The 24,188-nt window shown below is 38.2% G+C and overlaps 1 protein-coding gene across 1 annotated transcript in view; it reads left to right on the forward strand.

The window, feature by feature from the left end:
- aatf (apoptosis antagonizing transcription factor) overlaps window positions 1-24,188 on the forward strand; it is a 111,910-nt gene that overhangs the window by 47,036 nt on the left and 40,686 nt on the right. The window contains exons 5-9 of the mRNA XM_048556713.1: window positions 8,965-9,079; window positions 9,874-10,063; window positions 13,102-13,266; window positions 14,759-14,842; window positions 22,401-22,468. Coding sequence (XP_048412670.1) covers window positions 8,965-9,079; window positions 9,874-10,063; window positions 13,102-13,266; window positions 14,759-14,842; window positions 22,401-22,468 — 622 coding nt within the window. The remainder of the gene's footprint in view (window positions 1-8,964; window positions 9,080-9,873; window positions 10,064-13,101; window positions 13,267-14,758; window positions 14,843-22,400; window positions 22,469-24,188) is intronic.

Raw genomic sequence — 24,188 nt, forward strand, 5'->3', positions numbered from 1 at the left:
CTGGCAATTAATAAATTTGTGTCTTTTTAAAACACTAGCAAGTTGGCCTGAAATACGAGTGACTAGCTTCTCATTTGCATATTTATTGCAGTGGAAAAATTCACAAGGAATGATTGATGTGGAGCCTGCCTTTTGAATTCCAAACAGCACATTATTATGAAATGAAAAATGCTGGTGTACAGTTGATTAAAGTTGAAGACGGCAGGATCGGTGTTTTTTAGATTGTAGGAGAATTAAAGGCATACTTTAATGGATGTTGACAAGAAATGAACTAACAAAAGCAAAGCAAAGGATTTGCTTGAAAAGATTTAATCAAATGTATTCTTGGGATTAATTGCAGGGGACGACTAGAGAAAGCAGCAGGCTTGTGGATTTGAATGAAAACCATTGTTCTCGGGTCGCAGATGTGGGTTTCCTGTCACATTGAGCGATAGACTTGCTATCCTAAGAGTGATGGTGGACGAAGTAGTTTTTTTTGAAAGTCATTCCTCCTTTGCTTAATAAGTAACAATCATTCTTTTCTTAACTGTCTCAAAGTAACTGAGAATGATGCAAGAACATAATGGTGCATCACAGATTTTGCGCAACCATTTCAGGAATTTATTCTCTCACTTAGCTCTCTGAGAATTACAGATAATTGTATGTTATGAGAAGAATATATGCATTTTAGTGTCCATCAAAAGTTTTCTGTTATAGCAGTATATTTTATTGAAATTTTATGAATAGAGAATAAAGTTTTAAAGATTGTAAGAGATGTGATCAAATGATCACATTTGACACCCATTCAAAGTAGAAAATTAACAATTGCCCTGCTGAAGAAACAGAATACTTAATACAAATAAAATCAATTCAATTATTTTGTATTTCTGTACTGCAAATTATTGGGTTCAACACAAGTGCCTGGAACCAAGTTTTTAAGTTTTATTTAAAGAGAAAATCCACTGATGCCCTTAAATATTCAAAAATGAGCAGTGAGATAATGAATGTTTATTGGGCTGTGTTCTTGATTGTCATTTATCTGCCATTCTGATTTCCAAAATCTGAAGGCTGTGGGCTTCATTGCTTGTGGGCTTCTTGCTTCTTGTATTCTTGCCTAAAAAAAACTTCATAGAACTCAGTTTGACATGTGAAAAATAAATGTGGAAATTGTGGAAATGCATTTTCATCCACTAAAATAGCACATTTTTCAGAATATTAGAGTTGACACTTTGTAAACTTAAGAAACAGCTCATGCAGGGACACGGGGTGAACTAGTTGCCCAAGGCAGGCAGATTTACAGTGTAGTAAGTGGCAATCAATTTCGATATGAAGCCAGAATACAAGAAATCATCAATAAAATAGATATGTAGCTGTTTCTAGTTTCCTCTGCAAATTCAAGGTCCTTCATCCCAAAGTTTGTTTTGCACACTTTAATCCTTTGTCTTTACCAATTTTTAGTATTTACTATGTTTGCCACTTAAATTAATTATTGTCTCCATAAAATATTTAACTCTTGTAAGTAAAACTTTAAAGCAAGAAGGCATGTTGTTGTAATATATGTACCTGTTTAAGGTTATCTGTATTTCAGAATTGGTGACTGTTGCGCTCTAATCAAAGTGTCCCAGCGTTGGGAAGAGTAAAACGATACTCTATACTTGTCCCAGTCTGGGAAATTCAGTTGCTTTGTGATTTTTACTTAAAACAAAAATCACTCTGTGTCAAATCTTGAACTGAATTCCACTCTTTTGTCATGTGTTAGTTTTAAATACGAGAAATCTTTGTTAAACAAAGGTATTGTGGGATAAGGGCAAAGGTAGGTATATGGAGTTGGTGCATAGATCAGCTGGAATCTCATTGAATAGCAGAACAGGCTGGAAGGTTTGAATGATCTACACCTGTTCCTGTGGGCAGATGTGCTAATAATGTACTCATACAAATAAATGACGAAAATAGTAAAGATTTCCTCGTGCAGATGGGGAAGCTTTTCCGTATGGACCCTTTTTATGTTATCGATGTCCTGAGATGCAACCTTTGTACCACTTCATCTAATACCTCATTTTCATTTATGCGTGTAAGCGATTGGAAATATTTAAATGTTAATGATATTGGCCAAAACCTAAAAGACTTGATTTTTGCACATCGACCTATAACTTGGGCACCAGTACCTCAATTAGTACAATTAGCCATTCACCACTTTCATCACAAGTAATGAACTTGACTGACGATAGGAATTTAAATTCTTGTTTATCATGTTAATACCCATCATGAATTAGTAGATTAGTCCTGGGCAATTTTTGCAATGTAGTTTCGCCACATTTGATTTTTCTAGGTTCCTATGAATTGATAGTAAATTCCTAAAATATATAAAAAAGACTTAAGCTTGCAGGAAATCTATAACAAGGCCAGAAAATTTTAGCAATACTCCAGTCAGTAGCTGGTTCTCTCCTTAGCTGCTGACTGACCTGCTGATTATTTTCACTTTTTCTGTGGTTGTTAATATAGTCTTTGCCTCTTGTTGAAAGATTTTATTTGACTCTGCCGAAACTAAAAGCCTCGGCTTTTATTTAAGTAATTTATTAAAAATTCTAAATTAATCTTTGTGTCTGGTCAACATGTGCCAGTTCATACAATGAATTTCTTTCCCTAGGGTACTTTATTGTTCACCTAAAATGGACACTCTTTGTTTTACAATGATTTGAATTTTAGTGTTCCTGGCTTTAATGATTGTTTCAACTTATAGCTAAAATCCTGTTATTTTAAACCCCTGAAATGTTATTTAATATGTCCAGCTCATCGGTAAGCATGATATCGAATGTAAATGCAATAGATTAAAGGTAAAAGGTAGATACTACATTTAGAATTTTTCAAGTAACTAAGAACTGCAGTTGAGACCCCTGTGGATGTCAACTGATGCCTATCTTGGTCCAAAATTTGGATCTACTGGATGTGAGATTTGCTGAGATGGAAGGTAACATCATCAGTGAGCCTCCGACGAAGCAGAGTTCCGGTTGGAATGCCTTGCTTCTAGGAAAAAGAACAGGAAATGACATCACCAACCCAAGGAAACCTAAACAGATAAATAGAAAGCAGGACATAACACCAGCGCTTCATCAGAGGCTCACTGATGAAGTTACCTAGAATGGTGACGAAACGTCTGAAAACTAACCTTGCAGCTCAGCAAGCAAACTCACATCCAGAACCTCAACCTGAACTACAAATCTTCTCAAAACTCACTTGGATCTACATAAACACTTGGTGGTTTGAAGTTGTTGACTTGCTCGCCAAGTTGGCTGTTTGTAGTTCAGACTTTTGTCACCATGTTAGGTAACATCGTCAGTGTGGCCTCCAATGAAGCAATGCAGTTCTCCTCTGCTTAGTATTTATATTATCCAGTCTGTTGAGATGTTTTGTGCCATTTCCGGTTTATTGGCAAGGGTTTGTATATGGTGTCTAATTCCACATGTTTATTGATGGCATTGTGAGAGGGGAACCAGGCCTCTAGGAATTCCCATGTGTATCCATGGTTGGCTTGAACTAGAATGGTCACGTCATCCCAGTTAAATTGATTACTTTCGTTGTCTGACTTTAGTGACGTGAGGGAAAGCTCGTTGTGTTACTTTGCAGCCAGCTGTTATTTGTGTATCTGTTTGGCTCCTTTCCTTCCTATCTGGCTGATGACTGCTAAAATCATTCCCTTTCACGGTATTTTGTACACTACGTTGGTCCTGCATGCCGTGGGTATCTTTGGCCCTTGTGAGTGTTTGTCACAGTGTCACTGTGGGATTGTGTGCTATCCTCGTTACTAGTCGTTGTAGGAGTCTCGTCGTCCGTTCCAGTGTATTCTCGACATACCGTGGTGCAGCCAGCATATTAGGTTATATTGTGTTTTCTGGTTGTTGCCTCTGTAGTAGGCATCTGCAGATGAAGGTGGGGTATCCATTGAGAGCGAAGACCTTGTATAGGTGTTCTTCCTCCTCCTTGCGAAGCTCTGGTGTGTTGCAGTGGGTTGCGCCCCGTTTGAATACTGTCCTTATATAGCTTTATTTATGGGTGTTGGGGTGATTGCTGTAGAAATGGAGGATTTAGTCAGTGTGGGTTACCTTCCTGTATGCTGTGGTTTGGAGTTCCCTGTTTGTCGTTCATTCTGTCCTGATGTCAAGGAACAGAAGTTGATTGTTGTTTTCCTCTTCTCTTGTGAACTTGATCCTGGTGAATATGTTGTTGATGAGGTGGTGTTTTTCTTCTAATTTATTGCTTTTAATGATGAGAAATGTGTCATCCATGTATCGTATCCACAGTTTTGGCTGTATGCAGGGGAGGGTCGTGTGTTCCAATCTTTGCATTACTGCCTCTGGAATAAGCCCTGAGATGGGTGATCCCATTGGTGCGCCATTAATCTGTTTGTATACTAGACTGTTAAAGGTGAAGTGTGTATTGAGGCATAGGTCCAGTAGTTTGAGTATGTTGTCCTCGCTGATGGAGCTGTTGGTCGGTATTCCAGTTTTCTGTAGTAATGTGGCCAGTGTTTCTTTGGCTGGTGGGATGTCAATGGACATGAATAATGCCGTAACATCAAAGGATACCATAATAAAATCAGAGCTGTGGCTGTTTTATTTAAAAACAAGCCTTCCAAGATGAGGCATTCCACTCCTGAACATCCCAGATGTCCTCCTTTTTATTTCAAAAACCGCAACTTCCCCCTCCACAGTGATCTCAAATGCCCTCGACCGTGTCTCCCGCATTTCCCGCAACTCATCCCTCACACCCCCTATTCTCAATAATAACCAAAACAGAATGCCCCTCATCCTCACATACCACCCGACCAACCTCCAAATCCAACGCAGCATCCTCCGACATTTTCGCCATCTGCAATCCGACCCTACCACCACAGATATTTTTCTCTCCCCACCCTTATGTGCTTTCCAGAGGGACCACTCTCTCTGTGACTCCCTTGTCCTCTCCACACTCCGCTGCGCGCTCCGCTCCAGCCCCACCACCTCCGGCACTTATCTCTGCAACCGAAGCAAGTGCTACACCTGCCCCATACCTCCCCCCTCAACCTGATCCCTGGCCCGAGGAAGACTTTTCACATCAAGCAGATGTTCACTACATCTGTCAATGTTATATACTGTATCTGCTGTTCCCGTTGTGGCCTCCTCTACATCGGGGAAACCAAACGGAGGCTTGGGGACTGCTTTGCAGAACACCTACGCTCTGTTCACAACAAACAACTACAACTCCCAGTCGCAAACCATTTCAATTCTCCTCTCCCCACCCCCTCCTCAGACGACATGTCCATCCTGGGCCTCCTGCATTGCCACAATGATGCAGGAACAGCATCTCATATTTCGCTTGGGAACTCTGCAGCCCAAGGGTATCAATGTGGATTTCACAAGCTTCAAAATCTCCCCTCCCTCCAAACACATGCCAAAACCAGCCCTGCTAGTCCCCACCTCCCTAACCATTCCTCCCACCTCAAGCCCCACCCCTATCCCCTGCCCACTAACCTCATCCCGCACCCCCCGACCTGTCCGTCCTCCCTGGACTGACCTAACCCCCCATAACTCCCCAACTACATTCACCTTCACTGGCTCTAACCCCGCCTCTTTGACTTGTCTGTCTCGTCTCACCCTATCTTCTCCTTTATCCATCTTCCATCCACCTCCCCCGTCTCCCTATTTATTTCAGAATCCCTTTCCCCTCCCCCATTTCTGAAGAAGGGTCCTGACCCGAAACGTCAAGCTTTCCTGCTCCTCTGATGCTGCTTGGCGCGCTGTATTCATCCAGCTTCACACCTCAGATTCTCCAGCATCGGCAGTTCCTACTATCTCTATTAAATATAGTGTAAGCCTAACATGCTCAGAAAACACGTTGAGCAGCTTTACCTAAACACCATCTGCTTGTGCCACAGTTTTATATCAAAAGCTTGAGTACCGTATTCCAATTTTGCTAAGTTTAGTGTGACTTTTAGATATTCTAAATTGGGGTTTAAATCAGTTAAAATTACTGTCCCAAGGCGCACAAACTTGTATATTTAAACTTAGGCAGATACATGTGTGTTGGTGTAAAGTAAGCAGGTTTGAAATCCTTAATGCTACATAATATTTCCACAGATGGATATTAACTGAATGCGTCCAATTTGGGCAAAGCAACTCTTACCATTATTAGGTCATGCTGTCCTAATGGAGTCCTGTTTCTGTGTCAATGGGACTCTGATGGAATATTTCTATCCTTTACAAAATAGTTGACTTTCTCTTACTTTTAGTCTTGCAATAAATTTTGAAATCTTTGGACAATGTTCTTTCCTTGCTTAATCAATCCTCAGGCTGCTCTTTTTCCTTAGACTCTGTTCCTCCTAACAATTTCATCTTTGAGATCATGCTCTCGCCTCTATTTAAAAGGTAACCTGCAACCCTATCTCTCCAGCACCATGAATGATGTAACATTGTGCAGATTTTTAAAAATCTGGCAAAATATTTTTAACTATCGTACAGGTGTGTCTTGGCCCTTTAAGTTCACAGAATTGTTAATGTAGTTTTTGTTTTTAAACTTTGCCAACAACACAAGAAATGAAATACAAAAGATGAACAGGAGTAGGCCATTGGGCCCCTCAAGCCTGGTCCTCTGTTCGATAAGATCGTGGTTGCTCTAGTTGCTCCATAATCATGCCTAGTCTCAACATCCTTTCAGTCCCTTGCTTATGAAGAATATATACTTTTGCCTTAGAAGTGTTCAAATACTGTGGAATTTTGTTCCTCAAGATACCTTGGAAACAATGACTGCCCGCCTTCTGTGAGGAAAAAAATTCCTCCTTATCTTAGTTTAAGTGGGTGGCCCCTTATTTTTGGCAGTGGACCCTAGTTCTTGATTCTGTCATACACGGAAACGTTTTTTTCATACGCATTTGTGGGTACCCCTCGATCCTGTATGTTTCAATTAAAATTGTCTCTTACTGTTCTAAACTCCAGCAAGAACAAACCTAGTCTGTCCAGCTGTTCATTTCAAGGCAACCCATCCATTTCACGTATCGGTCTAGTAAACCTGCTCTGACTTGCTTCCAATGTATTTACATCCTACCTTAAATAAGAGGAGCAATACTGTACATTGTACTGCAGATATGGTGTCATCAATACCCTGTATAAGTGAAGGACAAACTCTCTACTTCTGTGTTCAATTCGTCTTGCAATAAGCAATATCCTTCAAATTAACTTTTCTCATTACTTGTTTGTGTCTGCATTAGTGGGCTCTGCAAACTCCCATTGTCTCAATAAAATGCTTACTTTCTCTTCTTAGTGCCAAAATGGACAATTTCATAATTTCTAACATTTTACTGTATTTGCCAAATCTCTGCCTAGTCATTAAACTTACCTTTGTCTTTGTAACTTCCTTATGTCCTTTTTGCAACTGACTTTCCCACCAATCTTTGTCTCCTCACCAAATTTGGCAACCAAACCATTGACCTTTCTTACAGTTTATTTGTATAAATAATAAAAAGTTGCAGCCCCAGCACTGATATCTGTGTCTCACCAGCTTGTGGCCAAGTTAAAAAAGAGCCATTTAGGCTTGTACTCTGCTTCCTCTTAGCTAGTCAATCTTCTGTGTATGCCAATATATCATCCTGTATGCTATGAGCTTTTAATTTCCATTATGACCTTTAACATGGCACCTTATCAAATATTTTCTGGAAGTTTTAAGTATTATACTTCCACCAGTCCTCATTTACCACAGCTCATATCATTTCCTCCAAAGAATTCTAATAAGTCTGTTCAACCTGATTTCCTTTCCACAAAACCATGTTGAGTCTGCCTGATTAGTTTGAATATTCGAAGTGCTCTGCTATAATGTATTTAGTAATAGCTTTGAACATCTTCCTTATGACAGATGTTAGGTTAATAGGCCTGTAGTTTTCTGCTTGCTGTTTCCCTTTTTGATTTAAGGAGTAACTGTCATTCAATCTAATGGACCCTTCACTGAATCTAGGGAACTTTGGAAAATTAAAACTACTCATCAACTATCTCACTAGCCCTTTCTTTTAAGACCTTGGGAGTCCATCTGGACCTGTGGACTTGTCATCCTGCAGCTCCAACAAATTGCTAAGTACCTTAGTGATTTTAATTTTCATCAGTTCTTCCTTCAAATTCCTGATTTGGAACTATTTCTTGGAAGTTATTTGTCTCCTATACAATGAAGATCAATGCAAAATTCCTGTTCGTTCATCTGTCATCTCGCTAATATCCATTATTTATTCCAGACTCATTTTCCATTGAACTAACTTTCTTCTTCTCTCAATTCCTTTTTTTAATTGCACAGTACCAGGTCTAGTATAGCCTGCTGTCCGGTTCCGGAAGAAACTGTCCTGAAAACATTCTTTGAACTCCTTGCCTCGGTTACATTTGCCCATCTTTTTCCAGTCTGTGTGAGAATTAAAATCGTCTATGATTATCGTCTTTCTGACAAGTTCCCATAATTTCGTCCTTTATAGTGTATCCTACAGTGTTATTACTGTTTAAGAGGTCTATACACTACTCACTTGGTGGCTTCTTACCTTGATTGTTTCTCATGTCCACCCAAACTACTGGCTTGTCTAGGTCATCCCTGATTATTGCGGTTGTACCATCATTAAGAAATAGTCATCCCTCTGTCTTTTGCTAGCTTCTTGTACTTGCTGAATGTCATGTATATTTGAATGTTCAGATCCCAATCTGTGTCACCTAAGAAATAAATCTGATGTAATCTTTGTTAGATATTTATAAGATTTCATCTTAACTAGATTTCATTCTTGTGGGATTGCTTGGAGAGCTGCTCTCCATTTCATACCGATGAGGACTATTTTAGGTAAAGTCTTTAAAAGCCTTGCACTTTTTATAATGGAACTCATAATCAGGGGCACAATCCCATTAAGTAGAAAAGTTTATCCCTGAAGTGACAGAAAAGGTTCATTTAATTATAGTCTAATTTATAAACTTTTCTTGCTTTTCCCCATAGGTTGCAAAGCACTCAAAGCACTCCTGAGGTCATTAGTTGAGCTTCAGGATGAACTCCTTTTCCAGTACCAAGGCACACAACACTTTGTCAGTGGCAAGAAGGCAGAACCAGACAGGTAAGTGCAATGATACAACTACAGTAAGTGAGTTGATATGGGCTATATTTTCTACTCCAAAATACATACTGTATTCAGACTTATTACATGGGATTTCAAAGCTATTGGGAGTTTCAGCCGACAAGATTGCATTGGCAGTCCAAGTATAGTCCCAGTGGATGTGGATTTCCAGACTTTATTAGGCAGTCGAAATGAATGCTAGTGATTTCAGACTCAAGGTTTATACGACACTTACGATGGGTTTTGCATGTGCCAAATCCTTTCTTCGTTGTTTTAAGTATCTTCCTCTGTGTTGTACATCTTACCAGTAATTCTGAGTTGTCCCTTTTCATATTGGCATTTTACTGCTGTATAAATATTAGTCAATATTCTAATTTTTTAGTTCATAAATAAACTGGATCTATATCTGTTAAAACTGGCAACTGCTAAGCTTATCAAAGTTGCTTGATTTATTTTCCAAGGAAATTTAGTCAGAGCTGTAGGTATTACTGTTTTGAGCAAGGTGATTTGTTTCTAAGCAGTAGCTTGTTTTGGTTCCCTGGATGCACATTTCCTTTCTGTCTTGCAGAGCACAAATATATGAAATGAAAATGTCAAGCACTTAAAATAAAACCCAGGGAAATGCTTCTCTAAATTAGTTACATGCAAGGATGTTACACGATGCTGGAGCGTAGAATAACAAAAAGAGAAAAGGTTTGGTCGTATTAAGGCATAACCAAAGATTGTGGTTACTGCTGTACATATTATACGTGTGCAGGGAAAATAGAATCCACTTATATATTCTTTGTTTCCAGTGAAGAGATTCCCAGTGATGAAGAAATTGAGGATGTGCAGAAGAGGAAAAGGCCACAGAAAAGGAAGTTTGAAGTGAATGAGTACCCAGACTTCATGGCCAAGCGGTTTGCTGACCTCAAAACATTTCGTAATAGTACATTACAGAAATGGCATGATAAGACAAGATTAGCTTCGGGCAAAATAGGCAAGGTGAATTGATCTTTGGATTCTGCATTATTTTTGGTACTTTGTCAAAGCAAGAGGGAAGATTGTATGCAAAAAAAATTGTTTGAAAAGATGTTTTGCAATTATGGCAAAATGAAGCGATGTATTTACAAACTGCGTATAAAATTAACTATTAATATACGTGATTTCATGATTGGTTTGTGCAGCTAACAAAAGAAGTGCAGCAGATGATCTCATCTAACCTCACCAAAGTTTTGCATCTGTGTTCCATCATGCATCACACATGGAAGGATGCCCAACTAAATCAGCCTAATCTTTAACCATGATACAAATTTTGATCAGTTAAATATTTTGTTATTGATCAGTTAAAGTACTTTATTTTGTTGACATGCCAATACATTTTCTAAAGGGTTTAAGCGGGGCAAGCAATAATTTAGTTTATAGTGACTCCTCTTTCTTCTCTCTGTGCTTCTGGATCAATTACCACTGTGGTTGTGTTTAATGAAACACTGAGTTAAAACTTTATACAGTGGAACATCTATAAGAAAGTATGGGACTCAGTCAATAATTGAAAGCCCTCATACTGAGTAAACTCAAGTGATAACAGACCTTGTGTAAAAGACAGCTCTCAATGTTTGGTCAAAAAAGGTTACTTTTCATATATATCGATTCCTGACATGTTGTCCAGAAAATCCAAACACTTTCTACTTGCCATCTGCTTGTCACTGAAATTAAATTTGCTCTGGTGCAAATTTGTTCATTCAAGTGGTCATAGATAATGTTGAAGTTGCCGTTGAAGGCGGCTGTTCATCTCCTCATGCCAGTACGTGTTAACATGCCAATAAGGTCGTCATCCCACTGTGTAAACTGCATTCCTTCCAGTGCTGCCCTCTAATATGACAACATGGTTTCATGAAGAAACAACAGGTACTCTGCGCTGTTCAAATTCAGAGACTAACATTGCAGAGCTTCAGTTAAAAAATTCGAGGTATCAGAAGAACATTAGAATTGAAGAAAGCTCTCCATTCGGATTAAGAAAATGTATAAGAATAAAGGTGCATGGAGGAAAGCCTGGAATATGGCTGCAGTTAAAATACAATGCAAACTGCCAGAATGACTTGTTTCTTGTAGTTCTGTCTGAATCTTTGCCTGAAATAGACAAGAAAATTAGGCATTGCAGGTTTCAAAGCCATCCTTAGGTGGTGTATCAGGTTTATGAAGTGATTGCAGAAGACTAGGGTTTCACAGCAGCATCTCCAAGCAGAGTATGATGAAACAGTTATCTTATTTCATCAATTTTATAATCTAGTGTGGACAAATGAATGCATACAGATTTGGGTTTGTTAGGAACATGGATGAGACTTCCTTGAATTTTGACATGTCAGAAGCCAAATTGAGAGTGGTTGGAAAGAAATTAGTGCTAATGAAAACAACTATTCTTATAAGGAGTAGATTCACCATTGTGGTTGTTGTGTACGTCCAAAGGAACAAAGCTTAAACCAATTGTGATATTCAATATGATAAATTATCTCAAAATGGCATTTCTCAAAAACAGAACTCATTTGCAAGAAAGGATAGATGAATGAAGGTGGCTTGATGATATAGCTGATAAAGTTTTGTGGTTCCAACCAGTATGATTGACAGTAATGCTTGCACTTCCCACAGTCACAAAGCTCAAATCTTGTCAAGGATTAATTGCTGGTGTTGGCTCGCAAAACAGTAATATAACAGTCATTCTTGGAGATCTAATCAGCCAAATTCAACTATAGGATCTCTCTCTAAGGACAGCATAAGAAAAAAGTGAAGTGACCTGATGATCAGAGGAATTCACCAAAGGAGTCTGCATACAGACTCTTATGTTAGAAACCCTATGTGAATGAGTTATAGTCACCTGGGATAAAATTAGAACAGATATTGTCATCAAATCATCCAAGAAATGAAAGATTTCCAATGCAGTTGGCACAGAAAATGATTATTTGTGGATTTATAAAGCGGACAAAGATGTTTATCCATATGATGCAATTAAAATAACAATTGGGGTTTGTTATTTGGTTCTGAACACTATTTTAATGGATTTTAATGTACATTCCATGCATGATTTGCTGAGTTTTCTTCACTGAGGAAGTACTCAAATTGCATGCATAGAAGCAATATGCTGCAGACATGAAACGCACAACTTTCTGAAAACTTTCACTTTTTGAAATTGTATAAATTTGTATATATAATTTTGTTTTTGATCAACGTAGTTGTCAAAAATTAATGTTGCTTTTGTTGGAGGTTTATAAAGATTCAAAATAAAAATGCTCTTCAGCTTGTTTAATACTACAATTATGGTAGGATTGGCAAGAACATTCTCCAAACTGGCAGCTTTTCAGTAGCGAGATGATGGGAGAAAGTAGATTTCAATCCCTCAAATATTGTTTGTGTAAAAGTTGGCTTCCAATTTTTGGCTAAAATTTTAATGTTAGAATGTTGATTTTTACACCAGCATCTAATAGAGTTTTCAAGTTTTCATTGGCCTAATCTGATTGCTTACTATAAACACCAACCTAGTTTGCTTTTCTTGTTTTCATTTCCTGACTTCTTGACAAGCTAACCTTGTTTCCAGGCATGAAACTAAGCACCAGAGCTGCCTGCTTTCTCTGCGATATTGGATAAATTGATAAATACTTTGGATCAGGAACCTGATTTGATTTCTTTTTTTAAAAAATGTGAAAATGTACAATTTTTTTTAAAATCTGTTTTATGCAAAGTTAATCCCTGACTCTCATGAGGGTTTTGGCAGCTGGTAGTGGCATGGCTGACAAATTTCACTGTGTTAGTTTATATATTTACTTGTCTGGTCTAGTAATTCATGTGTAACAGTTGTATTGGAATGGTTTTTTCGATGTTTCACAAATACTATATTTCGTGTTTATTTTTAAGAATATTACTTCTGTGCAAGTCTCATTATTTAAAAAATAAATTTTACCTTAATTCAGGGACATTTTATGTTTTTTTTAAAAGTGTGTTTTTAAATGGAATGTTACCTGAATTCTTGCTGTCCTGATATTTTGTTCCAGGGGTTCAGCGCTTTCGAGCGTTCCATCTTGACCCAGATAGAGCAGATTATGATGGATAAAGAAAGGTTGATAAGACGGACTCAGACCAAAAGATCCTTGTATAAAATTCTTGGAAAAGTGGAAGAAGATTCTCAGCAGATTCCAGAGTGTCTACCTGGGGAGATGGTATGCCAGTAAAGAATTAGAACTGCTAATTTGTAGCCTGAAGACTAGTTTCTGTTTTCTTTTATATGCAAACATTAAAATGATAGTTTCTCTAACTGTATAAAGGCAAAATGTAATGGAATTTCCATTGCATAGAAGATCCCAGAAACGTAAACAGTAAAGTCAATGGAGAGACTGACAGTTGATGCTTCAGGTTCATAGATTTAAGATGAAGATATGAACTGCTGGGTTTGAAGAAGATTACAAACCCAAAGCACCCATTGCTGATTCACTCCACAGAAGGTTGATTTCCTGTGTGTTTTCAGCCAGTTCTGTTTATGATTTGTTGTTTTGTTTATTTTTCTGAGAACATCCAGGGTTCAGTCAAAACCTGTGCTTATGTTTACTGTTCTCAGCTGGGGTGATGGAAGGAGCACTGTGGTTTGACTCACTGCCCCAGGTGGTGGAGAGAAAACCAGCTAGAATTCATCGTACTGATCATTATCCAGTGATATCTACTGGAAAGTGGATGTTGTGGTGTGAACAGGTTTGGACTTGACTGTAATGCCTGCACCCCCTGCAATCACAAAGCCTGCCAGTACTAACTATTTACTTTCCACATGAAGAATGCCCACTTGGGTGAAGTGCCAGAGGGGAGCCCTGGAACTCCAATCCAAGAGGCATTAACACCTTCATAGGTTAAAAATATCCTCAGTCTTTTGCATAGTAAAACTGAATCCAACGACATTTGGGATTTTGAAATGAGACAAATTTAACTGTCAAAAATTTTACTTAAGTTATTTGGATCTTGTGTACTCCAGTGGTATAACATTTCTTTGTTTTGATCATTGAATGTATTAGTGATTGAATGCCCTTTTGAAGCTTTCAGCAGACATGCTTGTATTATAAACTATAACAGATTGTACTTTTAATTTTGCATGCTATTGTATGGAATGGAATCAAATGATTTAACAGCTGTTGTTAATTTATACTTGGAATGTTTTTAAGCAAACAAACCCTAGAAGTTCAGAAGAGATTTTAAATAAAAAAAAGTGGCAACCTTAGAGCTCAGTGGACCAGTGCATTGTATAATAGAGCAGTGAACCATCAGATTAGTGCACTCGAGCTAGATCAGTGGTCTGTCTCATCTTACTGAAAATTTGGGTCCTCTGCTATAACTGGCGTCATTTATCCTTGTGTTACCTTTGTGAAGAACATGTTACGTTTGGATTGTTTTAGCTATTGTGCCTCCTTTGGATAAATAGCCTACGAAAACTGTGAAAAACATGAAAGGGAGATTTGTAAACTGGGTCCTTGTGGTAGTGAGAATGTGCTAGAGAATGAGGCCCTGTTTTCCATAGAGATCAAAACATTAAAAAGGGAAGGTGGAAAACACCTGGGATTTGTTAATATGTATCTAGTCAGTAAGCAATATGTGACAGGGCTTTTAGTGAACTTGGCATACTTTCTTCCCATCCTCTGTAATGGGCAGCCAATTTATTTTTCTACACAGGAGGTTGTGCCACAAGGAAAGTCAAATGCACATCTGAAAGACATAGATGAAGAGATTTTTGATGATGACGATTTTTACCATCAGGTGAGTGTTCGTTAATAGAACAAGGAACTTGCCTGCCCAAGTTACTGTTTGGATATCAATAAAGCATCTAAATTGACGTGAGTAACCTAGCAATAGAAGAGACAAAGGTCATTGCAGTTCAGGTTGTTCCAAATCAGAGAAACATTTCAGTCAGCAAGTCTTGGATTAAGAGACATTTTGCAATAAATCATCTCAGAAAAGATATGGAGCTGACATTTGTTCTGGCTGAATAGTGTAGTGACCTGATAATAGGCATTGTTATCAACTCCTGTTTTTTTTTAAAAGCTGGATTAAAATGCCAAACACAGTGAGTAACTGTGATCAAGTTCAAGTAATGTCACATGGCTAAGCACTTTTTATTCTGGGGGATGCAGGAGATGTGATCTTTCAAAGCCACGTGATGTAACACTAAGTGATGTTATGTGAATAGATCAGCTGAGGAGGTACTGCAGGAGGTACTTAGTGTTCGCTTTGAATGTGATTTATGTCTACACTTATATGGGAGACTACAATGTACCTTGACCCAAGTCTCATGCTGCCAACAATCCAAGCACATTGTTTTTATAATGCTCTGGGGAGGAGTGCATTATACAGTCACAACTTTATAATAAACTTAATTATTGCATGCTGTTGATAACAAGTCTGTTGATTGCTTTAGATATTTCAGGTGGTAGTATGAGACTAAGGAAAGTGAAATTCTTGCTGATTTCAGTGTTTGCAGGCCTATTTTGGAATTCCACCCACAGAATGCAACTACAGGATTTCTGAATCAGTCTCCACATGTGTGATATTCTGAAGTTGTAGACTATTTCTGAGGGGTAGTGGTGCTCTCTGTACCTTCCTCCCTTGGCACAATATGACTCAGTATAATTAATGGATCTTTAAATTTGTTCTTCTATCTTTCCATCCAAATTGGAATTGTTTTGTTCTACTGTTTTACAGAAATAAATGACCCATGACTGTGTTCTTATGTCATGACTAATTGGAGGATAGCCCTATTCTACATGGAGAATAATGAAAGACAGTGATGGAGCTTGATTGCTCTAATTTGAAACAAAAAGTGTACATTTCAAACTGTGAAAGTAACATTGGGAACACAAACAAGAGTTGCTGGAAAAGCTCAGCCGGTTTGGCAGCATCTGTGAAGAAAAAAATCAGATTTAATGTTTCAGGTCCGGTGACCCTTCCTCAGAACTGATGGTAGCCGGGAAAGTGTTGGTTTACTTGCAGAAAATATGGAGGTGGTTGAGGTGGGGAGTAAATGATAGGATAGCGCCCAAAGAGAGAGAAGAGTAATTAGGTAGACAAGGGAGTTGATAACTATCTGGCTAGGAAGATGAATAGCTGTTGATGGGGACTGTTTGTGATTAGCAATAGGTAGTTTGTAATGACAGGCTGTGTGATAACAAGACCTGGTGTGTGGGGTTGGGGGCTAGCACATGGGAGAGTTTAGGCCCTAAAATGATCGAACTCAGTGTTGAATCTGAAGGGCTGCAGGCCCCCAAGTGAAAAATGAGGTGCTGTTCTTCCAGCTTGCATTAATCTTTGCTGGAACGTTGTAACAAGCCAGAGACACACATTTCGGCCATGTAGCTCAAGGTCTTTCTGTGCGAGCAGAATGTTGATGTTCTGCAAAGCGGTCACCCAGTCTACACTTTTGTTTCTCCAATGTAGAGGAGACCACATTGTGAGCAGCGAATGCAGTAATCTAAATTCTGGGAAGTGAGATGAAGTGTTGCTTCACCTGGAAGGTGTGTTTGGGTCCTTGGATAGTGGGAAGGGAGGAGGCAAATGGGCAGATGTTGCACCTTTGCCGGTTGCAGGGGAGGGTGCTGTGTGGGTTGTTGGGGGTGAAGGAATAATGGGCCAGTCTGTTCCGGAGGGAATGGTCCCTGCAGAAAGTGGTCTAGGGAGGGGAGCGGATGTTGTCTGGTGGTGGCATCTCGCTGGAGGTGGCAGAAATGATGTCTGATGATCTGGATGTGGATGCTGGTGGGATGGTAAGTAAGGACAAAGGGACCCATATCACTGTTGCGGGACGGAAGAGAAGGGGTGAGGGCAGATGTACGGGAGAGGGGTTGGATCCGGTTGAGGGCCCTGTTGACAACGGTGCTGGGGAATCCTCAGTTGAGGAAGAAGGTGGACATTTCAGACTTGGCCTCATCTGAACATGTCCGACAGAGACGAAGGAACTGAGTGAATGAGATGGAGTCTTTACAGGAAGCCAGGTGTGAGGAGGTATGGTCCAGTTAGTGGTCTTAAAACCACTATCAGAATTGCAAATGGTAGGCTGCAATGCCTCATTTTTCCATTATGCATCTAGATATGAAAAGATACTGCCCAGCTTAGCACTTCACTTTCTGAAACTAAGCAAGCAAATGATTCAATCTCGTGCCATTACTAGTGTTACCCATGTCAACTTTCTGGAGCTTGCACAAAAACCAAACATTTGCTACTCTCTTGTTTTAAAATAGCAGTTGTTTCAGGAAGTGACACAGTTTAGTGGTTACTAAACCTCCACTTAAGAAAAGAAAAGCTCTTCAGCCAAAAACATTAACTAATAACAATGAGGCATTATTCATGTAGTGGTAGCAAGGAACAAGTTCACGTCATGTTCCAATTATTTGAACCAAACCATGTGTTTTATCACCCTTTTATGAAAGGTTTATGATCTTAGTTTGTTTTTTTAAAACATACATTAAACTAATATTTGTAATATATTTTTGAGAATAAAAATATTTTCTTCACTTGCCAAGAAAAGCTTAAATTTATAGAGAAATTTGTATTGCTCTGTAATATTTTGCAGAGAAGTTTAAAGTAGCGACAACCTGCTTTAGGTTTGTAGAAGTAATGTTAGACGCATGAAAGGTAGGTGCTTATGTAATTGCAGGTAACATACCGATAAGTTGATAATATGCTTCAGTTAACAAAACAAAACTTAGGTAGTTGAGGTAGTATTGGCGTACCTGCTTGCGAGATGTTTCTTTATATTGACCCAATTTTATTTTTATAGTTCTTGAGTATAATTACAATTATCAAAGCAATTTTATTCCTTTACATTTCAAGATGTAAAATTTTCTGTTCTATTATGATAATAATTGCATTTTGGCACAAAGACCCATTGGCTAGATAACACTAATCCTTGAGTATAGCATCTTGTTAATGCCTTTTTGTTTCCCCTTTTTCCACATCATTTCTATGGTAAAGGCACTTACTCCCATCTGTTACCAAGATACCTCTTCTGATATCTCATCCAGCTGACCACTTTTCCCTTGCATATGCAGGTACTGAGAACTAGCAGTTTATTGCGGCTGAGCCCATTGTTTTCCATCTCTGGGTCCTTGTGCACAAACCTGATTCCTGCAAGCAATTATTGTGAATTATTTCAACTGTACCCCAACAGTCCAGTGTTGAGGGTAGTTATAGATGTATGTACTGAAAAGCAAAGACTTCCCTGATCAATATAGCACTGCTAATCGATGCCTTCACTGAACTGCAGTGGATTCAAAGCACCATTATTATTAGAATCTACTCAATATATGTAGCTCTCGACTTGAGCCAAATACTAAAATTTGGCATTTTCCTGAGTGGAGATCTGTAGTGTATGTGCATTTATACAGTAACTGAGAACCAGTCTTAAATTTGGGTAAGTTAAGATTGATTAATTGAAAACATTCTATTAGCTTAATTCCACTTAGCAATTGGGACTAATAATTATATTTATGCATTCTTTCATTATATGTTCTCTATTAAAAATATAGCCTATGTTAAAAGGGTTAATAAATGTTGAAGTGTTAACTTACAAAACTGGATAATTGCTGAGTAAGCCAGATGCATCCCTGAAGCAAAAGCGGCAGCTTCCTAAGGATCTGACGCATCTGAAACAACAGCAAGTAAGAGAGATTCTGGCGTTCTTTAGGTTGAATGATAGTTGACACTTGTTAACGCAGCAACTGTAGAATGTTCCAGATTGTGGCTGCTGTGCCAAATCATTCTGTCCAAGTGAAATAAATAGAAACAAAAATGTTAGCCAACATCTGGCATCGCAGCAAGGAATGGGTGCAAGTCTTGACTCCTGTAGACTCTAAATATGGTGCTTAGACTGTGGAGGCTTTAATCACTTAGCCAAACCTTGACAGATTTCTACGACAGCTCATCCCTGCCTTGTACATCACCCACAGACATCTGCTGAGCCGCAAGGCAGCAGCACATTCATTTTCCTTTACAGTTTTCAATACATTTCTTCAGAGAGATGATCTGTAAAGATTACTGCTTCATTGTGTACAAATAATTGCGGGAAGAGAGTGGTTGACAGGCATAGTGTTGCACCTGTTTCACTGACCTGGTTAATTTCTTCTGTTGAGTGGGATTTGGCAGAGGTAGTCACTGAAGTTGTTGCAGTGATTAAGGGCACACATTTACTGAGCAGCAATGCTATGTAGGTTTACAGTGTCATAAGCCTGTGCATGGTGGATTTGTATCTTTTATTTAGCTGCCAGAAGTGACTATGATGAACAACGACAGATAAACTGACAGATTGTCTGCCAGAGAGATATTGGAAGTAGGTCAGATAAAAAGACTTAGACAGAGGGGATGCTTCCGAATAATGTCATGAGGGAAGTGACTTTAATAAAATTATGCTTGCAGAATATACCTCAGATTGCTGGTATCCTGAAAGTTCCTATTGAAAACGGTAGTGAGTGTATGTCTATTGATTTAATCATTAAGTTGATTAGTATTAACTGACATGCTAGTTCATGGAAAACTTAGTATGTGGTGTGTATTTTGATCAGCTATGCTCCAATAATTAGTTGTTATTAAACAAAATATGTGGTAAATATTTTCATCATAAAGGTGAATGCTATTTATGAGAAACTGAATGCTCAATCTTGTCATTACAATTCAGTGTTGAATACTTCTGGGTTAGCTATGTCACAAGCAGATTCAGAGTAAATTTCTAAACCTCTGACTCAACAAACTTTAACTCAAGGTTCAGAAGAGGATCTTCTACTGTTTTATATTTTCTACTTCTCTGCCCTATATCCTTTTGTTCCAATGATTGACCCTGTCTGGTTGGTGCTGAATTATGAGCTTTCTCTGATGTGACCTTAGTGTGAATTGAGACTGCCCAAATCCTTCCACAAATAAAAATGAGAGATCAGGAGACATTTATCCTGTCACTGAGTTTTGTTCAAAGCTAGGACAAATGACAGGATGTTGTACTTACCCACCAAGCTACTCAATTTAATTATCAACCACAACCTTGTTTTCTAGTAGCACTGGAAAAGTTGAATCTGTCTTCATCTATGGAAGCTTCTCCTTGAACTTGATCTGAGACTTGGAACAACAGTGGAGTTTGAATTTGTGAGAATTGATGTTTGTTGACCTGCAGAAACCAACAGATTGTGAATGCAGTAAAAGAGAAATGGGAATATTGTTTTCTAATCATGGTCCTCAAGTTAACAAATGTGCGGTCATACCTGTTGTGTAAATGTTATTAAATAATGTGGCTTTTGCACTTGAATTCATCTTTGCAGAGTTGAAATAAGTTGCTACGGATTTTGGTGATAATTCTTTCATGTTATTAACTAAGTTCAGTTGGTAACTGCTATTAATTCAGATAGACAGTAACTTACTCTGCAACAAAGGCTTATTGTTTCAGAGTCGCGTCAAGATTTTAGCACATGATTCTAGTTGACACTTCATAATGTTTTGTTACCAGCCTTTTATTTGAGACAAATATTCCGTAATTTGAGTAGTGCGCTAATAGCTGTAATATATTGGTCATCTCTGTGACTTCTGAGTTTAAATTGATGTATTTGGAGTAAAATTAAGTTTCTACAGATCTTTGTGATAATTAGTCTTTGGATTCTAGTAGATAAAAATCTTGCGTGTCTACCTAGGTGGACATAAAGGATCCCAAGCTATTTTCAAAGAAAAGCAGAGTTCTCTTGGTGATGTAGTTAACATTCTTCTCTCAGTCAAAATCACCAAAAATGAATTAAGAAAGTATTCCCAAATATTTTTTGGGGGATCTTCCTTTTGAGTAAATTGATTGTTGTATTTGATTGCACTTCTGAAAAGTAGTTTGTTTATTTGCTTTTTTTAAAAAAGCCCATCTAGGACATCCCATAGATCTAATCGTTCTATGTTTTATGAGTGGCATTATGCAGACTTATGCATTCTCATGGAAGTGTAAACTCCTTCCTGACATTGTACATGTTCAGCTGCAGCTGGAATTAGCTAAGTTAACAGCTCATTTGTGTTTAAAGCAAGTATTGACAGTGGTTCAGCCTGAAAATTGTGAAACTTTGTGTTTATCTTTCAGTGCCTGAGCTGAACTCCAGCTGTTGGGTTCCCGTGATCTTTGTTTACATGGTTGTCAGTCTTCACTGAATATTTTGCACAGATCAGACTAGAAGTACAGCTTGGACTCTATTACAGTATCAGTCAAAGATGTGTCCAATGATTATTTACCCTTCTGAAGAAGGGTCACCGGACTCGAAACGTTAACTCTGTTTTTTCCTTCATGGATGCTACCAGACCTGCTGAGCTTTTCCAGCAACTTTGTTTTTGTTCTCAATTATTTACTTAGCTTCAGTCTTGATTCAGGTAGAATACAAGAAGGGTTAAAAATCAGGAGCAAAATAAAAAGTTCCTGAAAAAGCTCAGCAGGTCTGGCAGCATCTGTGAAGGAAAAGAAAGCGTTGAAGTTTCGGGCCCAGTGACCCTTCCTCAGAATTTCCTCAGTTCTGGTAAATTAGTCCTGAGGAAAGGTCACGAGACCTGAAACATTAATTTTTTTCTTTTCCTTCACCGATGCTGCCGGACCTGCTGAGCTTTTCCAGCAACATTGTTTTTGTTCCTGATTTACAGCATCCACAGTGTTTATGGTTTTTATTAAGGATTAAAAATACTGTGCTTTGAAGACCTGTAAGATGCATACTTGATAGTGAGTTATAAAACTGCATGGAAACAGTTGGAAAATTATATTTGGCCAGGCAGCATTAGAGGAGCAGAAAAGCCAACGTTTTGGTCGGGACCCTTCTGAAGAAGGGCCCCAACCTGAAATGTTAGCTTTCCTGCTCCTCTGTTGCCTGGCCTGCTGTGTTCCTCCACCTCCACACTGTGTTATGTCTAACTCCAGCGTTGGCACTTTTACTGCCTCTGGAAAGTTATATGTTTTGTTTTATCCGTATCTTCTCCCCACTCCTTCCAACTTACCATCACATTGAAAGTTAAAAGTACAGTTTTTAATGTCTATTTAAATTGTCCAGTACATGTTATGGTACTTGCGAGATAAAGGGTTCCTGTGAAAGTGTGGGTGAACTCTTTTTTTTTGCTGTAATTGTGTTTATAATCTATTTTAGCTTCTGTCTTGGGTGTTCACTTTGAATATGGGAATTGTGCTAAATTTGCTTACCCAATCTGCCAATTTCGTTGCCTCTCACTAACTTATGACAGGCTTGAAGAAAACTAAATGGAGCTGGTAAAGAGAAAAAATGTATCCAATTTAAAATTTGAAATCTAATTATTTTAATTTACCATTTTCGTGCAGCTCCTCAGAGAACTAATTGAGCGGAAGACTACTGCTATAGATTCAAACGATCAGATTGCAATGGGCCGGTAAGCTTTGAAAGACAACACTAATAATTAAAACGGGTTATGTTAATCAAGGGAAAAATGATACTGCACCCTCATTTTGTATTTAATTATTAAGGTGGGTGTGAACATTCACAATGTTCAATGTCAAATTTTATATTTTTCAGAAGTACAATCAAATACAAAAGCCAATTTACTCAAAGGAAGATCCCAGAAAATATGAGAATGACTTTCTTAATCATTTTTGGTGATTTACAAAACCCTCCATTAATTAGATCTGACCTACTCCTATGCGACTTCTTTATTTCAAAATTAATTGCCATGCATTCGTCCAAATGCCTTTTGAATGGATAGGAAAATTTTAAAAGGACATGGGCCAAGTGTAGGGAAATGAGTTTAGAGTGGATGGACATTTTGGTCGGCATGGACCCATTTGGGCCGAAGGGCCTGTCTCTGTGCTGTAAGATTCTATGTTCACATTCGTTTTGGATTAACAAACAGAAGTTTAAGCAATTAATTTTGAAATAAAAAAGTTTCATAGGAGTAGGTCAGATCTAATCAATTGTGAGAGTTTTATATAGACTTCACAGAAAATTTGAAATTTAACGTTGTGAATGTTCACACCCACCTTGATAATTAAATAAAATTACATAAAATGGTATTTCTTCTGGAGTGTGCAATATCTAAATATCAAACGCCTCATATTTTTGATTCTTGGTAATAAAATGTGAATTTTTTGATAACTGGAGCATAAACAGATTCTTTGATTTCAGCATAAGCATCAACTGTATTACAAGCACATGGCACCAGAAAAGGCAACAAAGTCTTTGTCTTATGATTAACATAATGCAGGTTTGTTTTTGTGAAATTTCAATCAGATCAAAACTTTGTGCTGCTTATGCATGTGGGAAGATCATCATATATGTAACCACTCATTTGGTCTTGCGACATTTGATAATACCAAAATGGATGCAATTGCAGTTATGAAATCAGATCTCTTTATTGTCAATGTAATTTGCAGTGAATTGTCCTGAAACTGACAAAACATTTACAAACCCAGACATTCAGTTTCTAAAGCAGCTGTATTCCTCAATTTGTGGTGGTAGGATTAAAGACATTAGTATTAGAATTTCAACACAATTTACCAATTAAAAACCTAACATACCCTAGCAGGAGTCTTCCTGTTTCCACCTCTCCAATCTTGACAGTGCTAACAGAGTAAAATTTACAGTGGCGCTGTAGGAAGAAAATGCATTCAGAATTTTTTTTGTCGACCATTTATGAAGTGCTGACTTCACTGATAAAGTTAATTAGTACAGAGCGTCTGCCTTAAACTGCTGCAATATGTTTGGTATGGGTACGCCACCAATAATACTTTTAAATGTTTTAAAACTCATTTAATACAACCACGTAGGTTGCTAAGCCACTTCAGAAGGCATTTGAGAATCAACCACGTGCTGTGACTGGGAAGTTGTGTGTATGCCTGACTGGATAGGAGATAACAGATTTCCTTTTTTTTAAGGGTAGTAATAAGCCAGAATGTTTGTTTTTTTACTGTAATCTCGCACTTTCTTGATCAACAGTCCTGCTGTTAACTTTTTACTCCATATTTAAGTTGTTATAGTAGGATTGAAACGCATAAGCATTAGTCGAACATAATAAGGTGTAGAACTGGATGAACACAGCAGGCCAAGCAGCATCAGAGGAGCAGAGCTGATGTTTCGGGCCTAGATCCTCCTTCCAT

Source organism: Stegostoma tigrinum, chromosome 27, assembly GCF_030684315.1.
Source record: "Stegostoma tigrinum isolate sSteTig4 chromosome 27, sSteTig4.hap1, whole genome shotgun sequence".
Lineage (NCBI taxonomy): Eukaryota > Metazoa > Chordata > Chondrichthyes > Orectolobiformes > Stegostomatidae > Stegostoma > Stegostoma tigrinum.